This window comes from Polyodon spathula, chromosome 18, assembly GCF_017654505.1.
Source record: "Polyodon spathula isolate WHYD16114869_AA chromosome 18, ASM1765450v1, whole genome shotgun sequence".
Taxonomy (NCBI): Eukaryota; Metazoa; Chordata; class Actinopteri; order Acipenseriformes; family Polyodontidae; genus Polyodon; species Polyodon spathula.
Window position 1 is genome coordinate 31,749,302 of NC_054551.1, and position 15,682 is coordinate 31,764,983.

Genomic DNA, 15,682 nt, shown 5'->3' on the forward strand with positions numbered 1-15,682 from the left:
ATCATTCAAAAAGGGACATACAGAGAATTTGGAAGGTTTTAGTCATTATTTATATTACAAATAGAAGTACCAAACATTTACATCTAAAACATTTTATTGCCAAAACCTGCACATATAAAAGGAAGGGAAATATTGCCACAAGATGCTGCATTCTTAACTCACAGAACTCAAATAAGTATTTATCATAAAAATTAGTATGTTGCAAAAGGTTACAGGAAAATTACAGTTACAATACACCAATTTCCTAAGACTAGTTTAAGTGGGCAATTTCTCTTTACAAAATAATTCTGTACCAAAAAAAAAAAACTATGGAATATACACTCAACATAAACTTACAGAGCAATGTTATTGGCTAGAGAAGTAGCAGGACATTAGTCAGCTAAAAAACAGAATAAAGACACATGCTTAAGTTAAAATGGGTAATAGATATGAGGGAACACAAGTACAAGGCAGGATGTTATTCTACCAGAATATTTTCACCCCATCAATAAGTTATTTTCCATTTTTCAACCATGCAGTTTTAGCTGCTTGCTCATCGTGGTTGATTGAGTTCAGCACCCTTGTGCTCTTCATTTTGTAATTGCTGGGATTCAAAAGGATTCTCCTCCTGAAACAAAACAGCCATTAAATCAAATTCACAATGAAAAACCAACACATTATTCTATTCATACAGTAAACAGTTAAAACAATTATGAATTCAAATACACACATTAAATTAATCCTGTCAATTTATAACCAAATTCTGATAGTAATGTATCCGTAAGATATTATAAAATAAAAGGGATGGAAATAAGACTCCAACTTCATAGAAGTTTCACCCATTCCAGGTTTTGAAATAGAGCCACAGTGTACATACAGGTAACAAGCTCAGTTGTGTCAAAGTTGTAGCAAAACCAGGAATGGATCAAACTGCTATGCAATTGGAGCATTATTTCCATCCCTACATAAGTTGTCACTCAGAACCTCTGCTACTAAATGTTAAAAAAAAAAAGAAAAAGAGGCTTCAGTAGTTTGTCTAGTAGTAGTACTAAAAACAAACTTAGTAATAGATCTGTGTAACCAATTACATTTTAAATGAATGTTGCTGTTGCACCGTTTACTCTGTTGTGTCCCTTGTTCTATTAGAAGTATGCACTCAAGCCATCAATGTGTTCCGAATTTTCAATTAACCTTCATTGTTTCAGCAGCTGGGTCGTCATTTGGATTTAGTTCAGCATCCTCAGCATCCTCAGCATCCTCAGCTGCATCATTCTGCTCTCCGTCATCCTGCAGCTGGCTTTCCTCTGTGATTTCAAAAGGATCCTCACCCTGAACAACACCCCCACAGGAAATTAGATCTGCAGCTAGGTTTGCAATATACCTTTTTTTTTTTTTTTTTTAATTATTTGTTTTACAGCAAATATAACAAGCAACTGATTTATTACCAATGGTCCAAGGGTTAGTTAGCATAAAGAAACCTCTACAGTGTCTGGCTTAAAAGACAGTTAAAACAGTATCCCCTCCCCACCCCAAAATCATTAGTACCTCTGTCTTTCATCTCCAACTCAACTGATCAAACTTTATTTGTATTGAGCTTAAATTGACCCTTAAAAACTATAAAAAAAAACTAAACACCATGCACTTCCTTACCTTAGCAAATTTTTCATAACGAGCCTTCACAATTGGGTTATTCAGGATGCTGGTGGCCGTTAGAACACTCTCCTTCCTCAATTGCTCTTTATAGCCCTAACAAAAGATTGTGTGACCATAACATTATTTATATAGGTATCTGCCCAAAACCTAATGACAAAATAAACAACTACAGGTGCAAACAGCTACAAACCACTTTGCTCTTCAGATGTTCTTTAGATGTTAAGTGTTGCTTCACAGAGAAGATAACTGCAGGAACATAGGTATGGCAAGCACTGCAATGAATTATGTCTACTTTCCTCATATAATCTTCTTCAGTAACTCCTAGAAGATTAAAAAAAAAAAAAACTGAAAATCCTACAGATATTCAAACTTCCCACTGTGAGATAATCAACCTGTAAAATGAATCCAGCAATAATCTGAAGTGGCATTCAATGTAAAGCCAGACTCGCTCCCAAACTCTGGATGTAATTAACTATGCACAAAACCTGGTTGATTTTACCTTTGTTTAAAAGAAAAGACTAACGATTACCAGTCTGTGAAAAAACAGTGCATTTTCTCCATTCTATAGGAGTAGTGCAGTTCCACATGTCAATTCAATCGCTACTTCTAATATGAACGATGCCCCATACCTTCCATTGCTTCTTTTAGCTCTTCCTCTCGAGTTAGCTCCGGGTGACTGTTGCGTGTTTTGCGAATTACAGTCTTCCTAAATTTGTTGACCATAGATTCCTACAGGGGGAGATCATTTAACATACAATACAGTCACCCACTGAGATTACTATTGAAAAATGAACAAATCTAGTTTATAAACAAGTTGGGACAGATCATATTTGTCAGTCTGAACTAATAATCCTTCATATCTGGATTGCTAAAACATGCTTTTTAATTTTTTTTTAACCAAACTCATGGTTATGCTTTAACCCTTAGAAAAGTATTTTTGCACTAATTTCCAATGCTTTTCCCATTGTTATACTATGCATTTACTATAGTTAACCATGTTTAATATAGTTTACTATACTGCTCTGGGTTTACAATGCTTACCTATGCTTTAACTTTGCTTTACTACACTTTGCTACAATTTTACTATAGTATACTTTTATAAGGGGAAACACATCATAAAAACTATGAAACAAGCCATGGAAATGGTACACACATGTAAGAAACGAATGACGTCTTCTTCAAAGTTGGCTTGCTTCTGAATGTAGTCTAGTGTCTCCTGGTGAGAAGCGCTTTCAAAGTGATCTTCAATATCCTTCTCTTCAAATGTTCGGAACTTACAGAAAGAACATGTGTATGCCAGTCTGTGATGGAAACACTTGGTTAATTTCACATATATCTCGTGGTTCTAATGACATAGCCTTAAGGTTTTAACACTAGCTCTCCATTACTGAAATGGAAAGATCAACCTGTGCAATGACTTTCAATACTACTTTCAAAGAAGGGGGGACGGGACGGGACGGGATACAGCGATTTCATACCTGTAACCGTCACCGTATTTTTCATTGTTTTTCTCCCGCCTGCGTCTCTGTTTTTCTCGTCTGGCTTCTAGTTTCCTTTGCTCTTCCTCATCATTTTTAGAAACACTTGTCCCTTGTAGCAAAACAAATGCCAATTTACTATAAACTGTGGAACGCTCTTTTGAATGCATTTCAGAAAATGTGTATTCTGAACAGTTTATGCAAATACAAACATTAAAAAAAAAAAAGAGAGAATATTGAATTGGCAATATTGACAATATATACTACTATATACTAAATGTGTGTTTATCTTTGTCAGGAGATATGAATGTAAGAGTGTGTTTGTGTATACCGTTTGCAATAGTCCAGAAATATCACTTTGTACAAATAACTGCAACCACACAAATTGTATTAAATGCTAGTCCTTACCGGTTTCACCAGCATCCTTTGTAAATGGATCCCCTTCCGCTTCAAAGCCAGCCTATAATTAATAAATATAAGGCAATTATATTTCCCCAAATAAATGCATTTTGATTTGTTGAAAACAAAACAAAAATCCCTATGCTTCCTAAGAACTTAATTTATAATGGGAAAACAAACTGTCTTGTCTGAAAGATGTACCAACAAAATTTGAAACAGTATTTAACTCTTTCAACAAAAACTATTTTTACTAGTAGACAACCCTACTAAATCAAACAGTTGCAGTATCTTTTACTGAAACAACACATATAAATATTTACAGCTGTTCCCAAGACTGGAACTGGTTAACTGAGCTGTTGTTTTTCCTACAGTATGGCTAGCAGTCTGCCGTTTTGAGTTTGTTACATTACATGTGCAGGGCATGGGCGGGATTTTCTTCAGCTAAAACATAAATAATAAAAAGAAACAGCCAATGAAATAAATGTTACCTCTGCAGGGTTCATCACAACTGTTGAGAGAAAAGCAATAAAACAGTCATTACTGGAATCTTTCTGACAATAGTTTTTAGATTCTAGTTCTTGCAGAGGATATTCTTAGCTATCAACTACTACTAGCTGTAAATGTCAATTCCAGGTTGTGGTGCATACTATAATATAGCTTGTACAATAAACAATGACAGTTCAGTGATTTTACCATTGTATAACTACTGAAATGCTTAACAGTTCTGTACATTGTAGGGGACAAGTATCTTACCGGGTTTATTTATTAATGCCGGTTTGGTAACTTTTTGTTTCTTGATGAACATATTAGGTCTGCTGGGTGGCATCATCTTCCTTTTTAGTCCCCCCATAGCCGTCTGGTTCTGATAGTCTATTACTATTCCAGGTCTAGACGTCCCAAAGTAGCCCACTGGCTGCAAATACGGAACATTTCATTAGCATATCAATATTCGATAGTCACAGGCAAACTACAGATATTGGCCAAAAGTTTTGTATCACATAAAGCTTTAGGATTAAGACAATTTTATTATATATATATAATTTAGATCTAGAAAATGATATCACAAAAGTCTACCAGAAGTCATACTAGCAGTACAGTACTTACTGTTAGATTGCAAAATGCAAAATGTCAAGTTTGTGTCCGTTATATGGAAAACTGCAAAGTGGTATGCAATTCAATATGTTAATGTAACATTATTCAGCAGGTTTCACTTGACTTTATGATGCAAAATTAGTTAATTCTACAGGGTGATGCAAATCTTTGGCCATAGTAGTGGCCATCTCCAAATTTTGTTTCCTTTTCTTAAAAAGCTAATTTTTGTTTTGTGTAATTTATATTACACACATACACATTAAAAAAAAAACATGTGTAATTAAAGTGATCCCCAACATGTACCACACAATATAATTAATAGAAAATCATTCAAGTTTCATATAACAAAAACTATAGCAATGTAAATCAATGATGCAAGGTATTTCATGAAGCAGCAATTCAATGTTAGTAGATGTGAATACTTTACCTGCAATAACTCTGTATGATGTTTTCATGAGGATGTTTACTTTCCAATATCTTTTTAATGTTAAAATTAATAACTTTAAATACATCATAAAATGGCTTGAGGGCAGAATTGCCTGGCTAACAGAAAAATTAGTGCCAAGTGCCAATTAGTGCAAGTCTATCCTCTAGTCATTGAATTACAGGAACTCAATGAAGCCAATGCTCTTGACATTATTCATTGTTTCAACAATATATTTTCTTCTCATATCAACCAGACATTTCCCTCAGTGCAGCACTACTGCTGGCTCAAGGCATACTCATACTTGCCAGTTAACTGCTTGCCAAATGTTTTTCCAATCATTGAAATACTTTTTACAATTATTGAACATTGAGTTCTACAGTTAGTACTAAGGTAGCTTTAGTAAAGAGAACACAATGAAACCACTACCTATGTGAAACCCTTAAAAATGATCAACTGAACATCCAGAAACACAAATAATTGATGAATGATTTCCTTTGCAAAGAATCACCAACATTTACATGTGAAAATATGTGCAGTTGTTGCATATCACAGGAAGGATGATTTAGTCAAGCAAAATAATACACGTAAAATCTGACGCTATCAAACAACAAACATTACTGAGGCTTAATGCACAGCACGTTTACTATCTTACAGGTGATCAAATCTTAAAACTTGACACTGGTACGACACAAGCAAATTTGATCTTACACTATATGTAGTACATCCTGTAGCCCAAATACCCTCAATGCCTGAATCTAACCGGTTTCACTCAACATGCCAAACCTGACATTCACCATCTTTAAATCCCTACCAAATTTTACAAAGCACAATAGAAACCAGCAACGACAATATGGCTTCAAACAGTTGGCCCTTAGCTAAGCATAGGCTCAAAGAGAAAAAGGTGAAGTATCCATGAAATCACTAATGGAAATGGAAATGTACTGTTAGTCACATGATAACTTACTGGTTCCTTAAAAGTCAACCATGCTATATGTATCAATCCAAATGGAAGGCAGGCACTCCATGAAACCACAGGTGACCAAAATCAATCTACAATGACTTAATATACAACACTATCAGCTGATGGAAAGAGATATTCACATACCATGTAATTTGGTTGAAATGTAAAGTTTGTCGAGGTTTGAGGATGGGATTACTGTGTTTAGGGAGAGCCAAGCAAATGCAAGTTTGCTAGAGAACCTAACCTGCCATTGACTATGGCAGGTTAGAAACCTCCACAAACAACACACTATTTAGTGATCTGTCTACTGTGAACCAAACTGATCATGGTGTTGACATCCAAGTACTAGATTTCTGTCTGTTGTACTTTGACTCCCTCCCCCAATTAATTTATCCATCTGTGATTGGACTTGTGCAACCAAATACAATGGAATGTCTGCTATAGAAAATGTACTCTCTGCAACACAAGCATATTTTAATCTGTACGACAAAATCAACCTTTGGTTGAGATGTAAATGGTTTATATTTCAAATACCAGAAACATGACTCTATACCAATAGGCTTTGTTTTGAGAAAATGCCAGAAGCCTATAAGTTAAACTTAGGTTTAAGGTTGATGTGAAATTGCAGGAGAATTTGAAAGCTAACATCCTGCTGCAGATTAGACTTTTGCCGCTCACCAAGCATTTTCTTATTCTATAGAGGACCACAGATTTCAAAACTGACAAAGGGAAACCTGCTCATACGGACCATAGCCAGGGAGGGCCATCTAAGTTCTTTCGCAGGTCCTTAAAGATATGGTATTTGCTTTATTATTGTTTTTGTACCGATATCAAAGGGATTCTGAAAGGGTAAGAGTTAATAGAATCTCAAAAGATTCTGTACTTACTCCTCTGCCTCTGCCTCTCACGGCTGTTGGTCCTCCCAGATCATGGCTTCTACCTCCAAATTTGTTTTGAGGGTAAGCAGGCATTCCTCTCCCCCGAGAGCCTACGGATGCAGGCTTCATATGGGGTGAAGAAAATCTGCAGTAGGAAGAGTAACCATCTCTTCCCTCATTATCCATAAAACCAGATCTTAAATTCGACCGTGGGTAAGATGGCTTCCAGTTAGACTCGTCATTATCGAACTGGTCATATCCGCCACCAAAACTATCTCCAAAGCCAGATCTGTACAGATCTGGGCCACCCTGAGCAGACCCGGAGTCGTAAGACTCATAAGGTCCAAACCTGGAAAAATTGCAGAGTGAGGAAACAGATGAACTTTCGGATATCAATTTGTCACAAAAAACAATTACAACTTTACACAATACCCAACCAAAGGGATAATAACTAGTTATCCTCTTTTGGTAAGCAAAAATGTGCTGATCTTGAACAGGACTGGGAAAAAAAACTAATGGATAGTTTTCGGACGTAAATTGTAATATATATATATATATATATATATATATATATATATATTATATATTATATATATATATATATATATATATATTTTTAAGATACTTGTGTTTTTTTGTCCGTGGTCGTCGGTTTATTAAGTCTTAGCAGCCAACTGTTCAGAACAACGGTTTGAAACGAACACTTAAAATTTTTTTTTTTTTTCTTAAAACAGCCCAGTCCTGATTCAATATGGTTTTGTAAAAAATCCTTAAAAACATTTTCAAAGTAACACTACACAAGATTACTAACAGCTTTTCAAAAGTGTTTTTCATCATGCAAGTCAATATTTGAAAAATCGACAAAGTATGTTTGCAATATCATATCAGAAAACTAAAGGCTAAAAATCAACTGAACAATTTTTGCATCAGCAAAATGTACCTGTCCTATTAAATATTTCCGCAGAAAATGAAATAAAAAATATTGAAATATTTAGTGAAAAATGTGTCATAAGAGTTTTGTTGCTTTTATGTACGCTTAATGTAACAAAATACCTTTGTTGCCTAAACAAGCTACATACTTCATAGCTGTTAGTGCATAAAAAGAGTATAAAGACTCCCATGAAACATGGAATGTGCAAAGAACAAAAGAAAAATTAGGCAAAGCTTACATACATCAATTAATGTACAGTCCTCTCTTTTTCAGTACAGAAATGACACCTGTGAGTTCTGTACAGTAAACAAGAAGAGTAGCATGCCAAAGACTTGAAGTGGTTATAAGTGCCTTGCTAGCAAAGGGATACTTTTTTTTTTTGCACATTTGCTCAACTGGGTGCATAGATTGGCAGATACCAAGCATGACTATGTAACAGGGAAAATACTATTGGTTTATACTGGAGCACACTGGTTCACAAGAAATATCTGCTGCAATGCGAGGAAGGCAGTATAACGAGGGCAGAGTGTACACTGACTGAATCATTCTATTTATTTTAACAATTGTCTGTGTTACAAGCTCACTCTGTTCACAAAGCACAGAAACGGTTACCCCACCCCTCCACCCTCTCAATCAAGGTTAAAGAGTAAGTAGTGGGGTTCCGGAAAAAATTCTGTTATACGTCCGCCTGTGTTGCTACAACTGTTTCAGTGCTGTACCTGTAATTTTTCTTTTCATTGTTAACATCCTGACAACTTTTTACACCTATAACTTTAAAGTCAAAGCTATTTTCTCTTCCATGCCACATCATGGACAGTTATTGCTGTGTTACTACCTGTTTCACAATGTGGGAAATAATCCATACATCATCAGTGCACTACAGCGGGCATTTTGAAAAGAGCTTTGAAAGAGGCTTTAAAGTTATAAGTGTAAAAAGTTGATAGGATGTTAATGAAAAATGAGAAATTACAAACACGTTATTTAAACAGTTGTAGCAACACCTGGGGATGTGTAATTATTAGAACTCCGCTAGTTCAGTTTAACACACTATTACCACAGAATTCTAAATAGGGTTACTTCTGGTTCCGCATTTGGAAGCTTGCAGTAAGACATCCTGTTTGGTCTATTTTAGACAAAATTATATGTATATTCCATATCCAAATATATTCTAAAAGTTTAATCCAAAAACAACTACCCAAAACGCCACACATAATTGCCCCTACCTCTCAGAATAATCAGCTTCATAGGAGTCAAATGATCGTGGGTTTGGAACACCAAATCTTCCAAGAGAATAACCATGATTCATATCTGAAGATAGTGAGAGATTAAAACAGTAAGCTGAACTCAAAATACGTTTAAATAAGAAGGGACAAGCATTTTGCATAAATGTGTGAATGATTAAAGTGCTACATGATATTTCTCACCTGGATTCAGTGCTTCCTCTTCAGAATATCTGTAAAACACAAGATTTACATAATTGTGTTTAAAACAGGATGCAGAACTTGTTCACTAGTTTCATGAAAATGTAATTTAACCACCCAACCTTTCTAGCTTACATAAGAAACAATATCAAGGAAGTTAAAAGCAAATCTAACAGATTCTAACCTTTTTTGAAAGCGACAGTACTGAAAGGCAGCTGTCTGTCTAAGTTGCACAAATATGATCCCCTTACCTTTCAGTGTTTCCCCCTTTAAACAATCTTGGACCGCCAAATCTTTCATATGACTTTCCACGTATCATCTCTAAAGACAAAGATTGTGAAGTTTAACTTGTATCTATTATTTATGACACACACACACACATTATATATATATATATATATATATATATATATATATATATATATATATATATATATATATATATACGGTACCCAAATGATGCTCAAAAAAGTGGTATTGAAATGTCATCCTCAATGTTGATTCTTAACCTCATCCACGTTAATGAAATATTGGATTCATTTCTTTCCAATGAAGTGTCTGATGCATCTTGTGTTTATTAAAGAAATGTGCGTCCGCGCGAAACTGATTAACCATGGACAGTTAATACAAAATGTTTGCACTGTATATTCTGAGGCCTAGGACTGCAAACCGGAGCAGAAACAAACAATGCGATCACACAAAATCCATTGCGCTTTGTACAAACGCTGCGTCACTGAGCACGACAGGAAAACTATTTACTAAATTACTGAACGCAAGAAGATTTTTTTTCGAATTAAAAAAAAAACAACAACAATTGACAAGCATTTTCTTACCTAAAGCGCTTCGTGATGACATAATCAGTCGTACTTTATTCGTGTGTTACACACAAACCTTCCCGACAGCAACGCCTGCCACTGAAAGAAATGAGACCGTGGTCACACCACAACACAACGGTTGGCGTGTCGACTTGTGCAATTCTCAGTTTTGTTTATGTGTACCTGAAAGTGAAGAAGCACATAATGGTGTCCTCATTTGATTTACTACTTGGAGAATGCATTGACGGGGAGATCATTCTGAAGGTTTGAGTTTGGTCTTTGTAAAAATAAAAGCATCATAAATGCGGATACAGTACAACCCCCCCCCCCTGTTTGTTCTTTACATTAGGCCTAATGCTTACCTATTATGCGTTTCAAAGCGTGAGTATAATTTTGACTTCAGCTGCAGGCTGGACTATCTGTATAAAAAGAAAACTCCCCAACCACTGACAAACAACGTTAAAACAAAACCGAGGGGAAAGGTACAGAAAAACAAACAACTTATAAGGTAGTTTTGCCTAACACATAACAATGTGTTAACATGTATGAAATTTACAATTACAAATGAGTAAGGCAAATTATTGTTTTTCTTCCACAAGGGGTATATATTTATTATTATTATTATTATTTATTATTATTATTATTATTATTATTATTATTATTATATTAGGGAAATGTATGCATTCACCAAAGCAGATATTTTTAGATTACTATTAATATTGGGAAATATGGTAATCAAAAGTTGTTGTTAATGTATTGTATATTTTGACTTATTATATTCAGTATAATAAAACATTTGACACTTTGTAAATGTTAATAAATGTAAGATTGTACAACAAAGGCCATGATAATTCCAAAGTAGTTACTACATGCACATACAGTTTTTGGAAAATATGTCTGAACACTTGTCGAGGTTAAAGTAATTCTTTCTCTGTACAATAAAAACACTTTCCTTAATATGTTTTTTTTTTTTTTTTTTAAGTTACCAGTATCTTTAAACTGTAATGACAATAGCTTGTAAGTGTTAGAAAAAAAGCCATAGCTATGTTAGGGTGTCTACTTTACAAACCCCTCTCTAACAGTATGTGGCAATGTGTTAAAGTACTCTTCTTCCACAATGAAGTGTTCTCGTTTCAGGCACACACACTTTCCAAGTTCTGGAGGAAGCTCAGATAATTTGTTTCCAGTAATCTCTAGCTGTCGAAGATGAGTCAGTCTTTCAATGTTAGGTGGTATATCAGTCAACAGGTTATGCGAAAGAATAAGGACTTGAAGTTTGGCGCACTTGAAAAGCTCTTGAGGTAATTTCGTGATACTGTTGTGGTCAATACCAAGGTATTGCAGCTCCTCAAGTTCTTCAATTTCAGCAGGGATCTCTTTAATGCAGTTGAATCCAAGTTCAAGGTGAAATAACTTTGATAATTTGAACAGATGCGGTGGAAGTTCAGAAATCTTGTTCTTGTTGAGGTAAAGCATTTCAACAGATGCTACCTTTGCAGTATACAGTGGGATGTCAACAATTGAATTGTAGTGGAGTTTGAGTATTCTCAGTTTACCAAAATGCTGAAAGCTGGCAATTTCTTCAATAGACTTTAAATTGTTATCTTTCAAATCTAGCTCAGTAAGATTGCTTAAACTGAAGATTGCACTTGGAATCCTTTCTAAATTACAGGAAATTAACTTTAAGGTTACAAGAACATAAAACTTCTTCACACTGTTCAAAGACAACAGCTTGGTTCCCTGATTGTTAATGGTGAGATGCAAAAGATGTTGAGCAATATCAGTAGTAATCGTCAAAGGTACTTTAATTACATTGGTCTTTAGATGAAGTAGCTGAAGATGTTCTAAATCGCGCATAGATTGTAACACACAAGTTTTAGTGTCAGTTTGCAAATTACCTTCCAAGTGCAGTTCTTTGAGGCTACTGAGATTGTACATCCATTGGGGTATTTCTTCAGTTTTTGAAAACTTGACTCTTATGATGTGCAAGTTGACTTTTAAAAACACAAGAGCTTTGTTTTCCATTTTAATGGTACAGTTGTATAGACACAATTCGTTTAGTGACTTCAGTTTTGAGATGCCTTCACCAATGAAAATGTCATTTATAAGTTCTAATTTCAATACTTCCAGCTGAACCATTTCAAAAGTAGAATTTGGAATTCCAGGCAGCATGAAAAGATGCAACTCTTTTTTTTTGTCTGAGTTGGTAACTATGCGCATTTCAAGTTTCTCAGTTGACCATTCGTAATTCAAGTTCAACTGACGCAGTTTGTTTTCACTGACATCTGACAGAAAAACAGCAAATTTCCTTGCATACAGTTTATCATACTGATCTATTAAATGAAGTAGGAAAGCAAAATCTTTTGTGACATCTGGAATATCATTAATTCCTGTCTCATCACGCACCTTTTCAAATGAGTAATCCTTAAGTTTATAGAAATAAATCCAGTACAAAGTATAAATACAAGTACACATGTACAGGCAAATTACTGCTATGTACACATAAGATAACATTGTGTACATTCTCCTTAATGTGTGAATACAAAAAAACTCACGAAATCCTGTCACTTGGACATCATCTATGCAATGTACAATATACAGGATATCGGGACTCAAGTCCCAGATATAAGTTGTTATTATAAAACTCTGAAACAAACGTAGCATTGTCTGTCTCGTATACATCTTACAGAGAATATCACCTTTTTCAGTGTAAAGTCGAAACTTTTTAACTTTCTCAAATAAAGCTTTTGCTTGTTCACATTCCAGTTTGTCAATCATTCTAGCTGTTGGATTCCCAAACACACCACCGTTTTTTTGTACATTTGATTCAACGTTCTTTGGTAATGAAGAGGAGAAAGCACTGGCTGAACTCTGGATATAGGGAGAATAAACGGCACTCTCAGACTTTGAACTGCCCTCTTCCTTTTTTTGGATATCTTCATACACAGTAGAGAGTGATTTGGTGGTCCATGGTGACTCTAAACATTTACCAAGTATATTTACAAAGTGTTCAATTTTTGAACTAGTTCCAGGAAATTTAAACCAGAAATGACTACTTACTAGAAATATAAGTGTGTGGATTAAGATTATGTATGCAAAATACTTTGAGTACCAAAGAATAGCATTGTCATAGCACCACTGGTCTATTAAGTCATACTGCTGACGATCCATTCGATTTATAGATGTATTCTGTAAGTTTCTTGAACTGTTCCATGTCATAGTTGTTGCATTGAAACCCTCTGGCACTGGTATGCATATTATTTCAGATGACCACATCTAGAAAAGATGAAATTAGTGGTTTTTGCATAAAAACTAAATTCCATGTGAGTCACAATTAACATGCCATTATATATATATATATATATCTATATATATATATATATATATATAATTATATATATAGTATATTATATATATTATATACATGTAATGAAAATGCTTTTGGTATTATTATACTGATTATATGACTAATAATAAAGTGAGACTAACCAACATTTAAACAAAAAGAACAGATCTGTTTACCGCCATCTCCCGAGTTCCTGCAAAAACTGATATCATTGATCATAAATATGATCAGATACTCTGGTCAAAAATCATCCCACCATGGCTTTAGAATTCTGAAAGAATGTCTTCTCCACCCCCGCCGTGACTTCTAATTTCACCAATAGCAATCATATCTAGAAATGAATAAATATTAGTTTTAAAACTTTACAATTAAAGTAATGGTGATGCGTAAAAAATATACAAACACATCATAAAATACATCTATATGAGGGTTTGAATGATGAAATGGAATGAAAATGTGAAATACCCAGATCTGTTACTAGTTTATTTTTGATTGCAGGGTATTTAGGTGATTGTAAAAAAAAAAACAAAAAAAAACAAACAAACAGTATTGCTATATTCGTTCTTATTTTCTGGTTGCTGTATATAATTGATAGGGGCTGATCATTGCTCTCAACAAATCATTCTGCTTTGTTCTAAATTGGATTGCACATTGTAGTAACCCTAATTGTGTCCAGCCCCGTAGACAAATATGAAAAATATTTTATGTTTGAGGATTCACCAATGTTTACTTTTTCACTGCTATTTAAAATCTATATGAAGATATTAATGTGTTTGTTGTAGTGGGGGCTCTACTTCCCTGACCCTGTTCTCCTCAGCTGGTTTCCTTTTTAAGATCCCAGACAAACATTATCCACTATTCAAAAACTGCACAACAGCAGTGAAAAGACGAAGCACTGTAAAACTTGTAAGAAACTACAAGTCAAGTAGACAAACGCTGGGTGGTGATTTCGTCACTCTTATGAACGAACAAGCAAATAAAAAGGGGTTATTTCTACAAGAATAAAAAGTTGTGTATTTATTTTTGAAGGGTATCACCTCTACATATGCTACATGTATGCAGTTTATAACAGTTAAAGCATAAAGTAACCAACTTAAATATAAAACAATTACTTATCGAATGTGCCAATCTGGTAGTACTAAAGCTACATAGATATTAATTATCTTAATCAAATAAAAAATAAGTCATACTTGCTCGTCAACGAAATTTCACAAGATGTCAAACAACCATTTTTACCTCACTTAAATGAGCGGCATACAAGTCTATGCGGTTACGTTTGTTTAAATACTGTTTGTTCTGTTCTGAGCTCGGACTCTTGCATTTCACCGGTTAGTGTGACTCTCGCAGTGGGAAGAACTTTGAACAGCCAACCAATCGCTCGGGTTAATACATATGTGAAGCGCTCAGTCATTCACGGTGTTTCAGTGCTCATATAAAAATCAAGTTTCCAAGTATAGAAACAATTTACGTTGAAGGATATAATGACGGTAAGTAGATGTTCATTAGAAGTAAACACGAGTTATACAGAGGGTGTTACTCTTTAAAAAAGTAAGCATCTCTTTTTGCAGTATCGTGCGTATCGTTATTTGAGAATAAGCATTGGGCAAAAAGAGACCAGACGATTTAAATATTCTTGAATTCATTCTATGTCAAGTTCCGTTTGGCCATTAGAGGGAGCAATTGCATTCATAAAAATATATTACATTTAAAGTAAGATGAGTCCGCATTGAACGGAAAGCTGAAAACCGTGTAAACTCTGATTTTAGAAGATTAATAAATGACAGTATTTCACATTGTTAATATACTGTACAGTATGTATTTAACAAAATGTTGCTGGTTAATAACCAGTTGCTGTGGCGTCAGTGGGATCGTGCCAGCGCTGTTAGTTCTTTTTAAAAAACAAAGCGCAATACGAGCTCTAAAAATAGGCCCAGTGGCACACTGCCAGGATGTGATGTGAATGTCATTGTTGTGTCATCCACTAATGATGGGGCATTTATTTAAAGTGATTTACTACATTTCAGTTAGTATTGCAATCTAACTGTTTAATGTTGTAACCAAGGGCGACCGTGGCGTTAATTGTTGATATTGTATTCATATTTCTGTTAAAATATGAACACAATATACAATATTTCCATGCACCATCCATCACTGAGCAGCAAAGACAGGTCAATGTGCCACTAATGAACACGGGCCTGCCCTACTGTATGGTACATGCAAGACCAAATTACACAATGCCAACATGAATCAGATTTTTAAAAAATTTTACAAACAATACAATCAGAATACAGAAGACAAGAAG

General features: G+C 34.6%; 2 protein-coding genes across 3 annotated transcripts; both read right to left on the reverse strand.

The window, feature by feature from the left end:
• Positions 1-32: 32 nt before the first annotated feature.
• LOC121294149 (DBIRD complex subunit ZNF326-like) lies at positions 33-10,149 on the reverse strand. Of its 2 annotated transcripts, none has more exons than XM_041217741.1 (15): positions 10,053-10,149; positions 9,471-9,540; positions 9,223-9,251; positions 9,022-9,106; positions 6,877-7,216; positions 4,263-4,422; positions 3,998-4,017; positions 3,519-3,570; positions 3,111-3,222; positions 2,786-2,933; positions 2,262-2,361; positions 1,823-1,953; positions 1,630-1,725; positions 1,171-1,308; positions 33-607 (listed from the first exon to the last, which is right to left on the reverse strand). In XM_041217741.1, the coding sequence occupies exons 1-15, from the start codon at positions 10,072-10,074 to the stop codon at positions 533-535; spliced, it is 1,578 nt and encodes a 525-aa protein (XP_041073675.1). In that variant the 5' UTR covers positions 10,075-10,149; the 3' UTR covers positions 33-532. The 2 variants fall into 2 exon arrangements, 1 of the variants encoding a protein (XP_041073675.1); XR_005946698.1 differs by having other exon boundaries at positions 518-607; positions 1,068-1,308.
• Positions 10,150-11,090: 941 nt separating this feature from the next.
• Positions 11,091-13,205, reverse strand: LOC121330731 (volume-regulated anion channel subunit LRRC8C-like). The gene has a single exon (XM_041277453.1). It carries the CDS (start codon positions 13,203-13,205, stop codon positions 11,091-11,093), a length of 2,115 nt encoding a protein of 704 aa, XP_041133387.1.
• Positions 13,206-15,682: the final 2,477 nt, after the last annotated feature.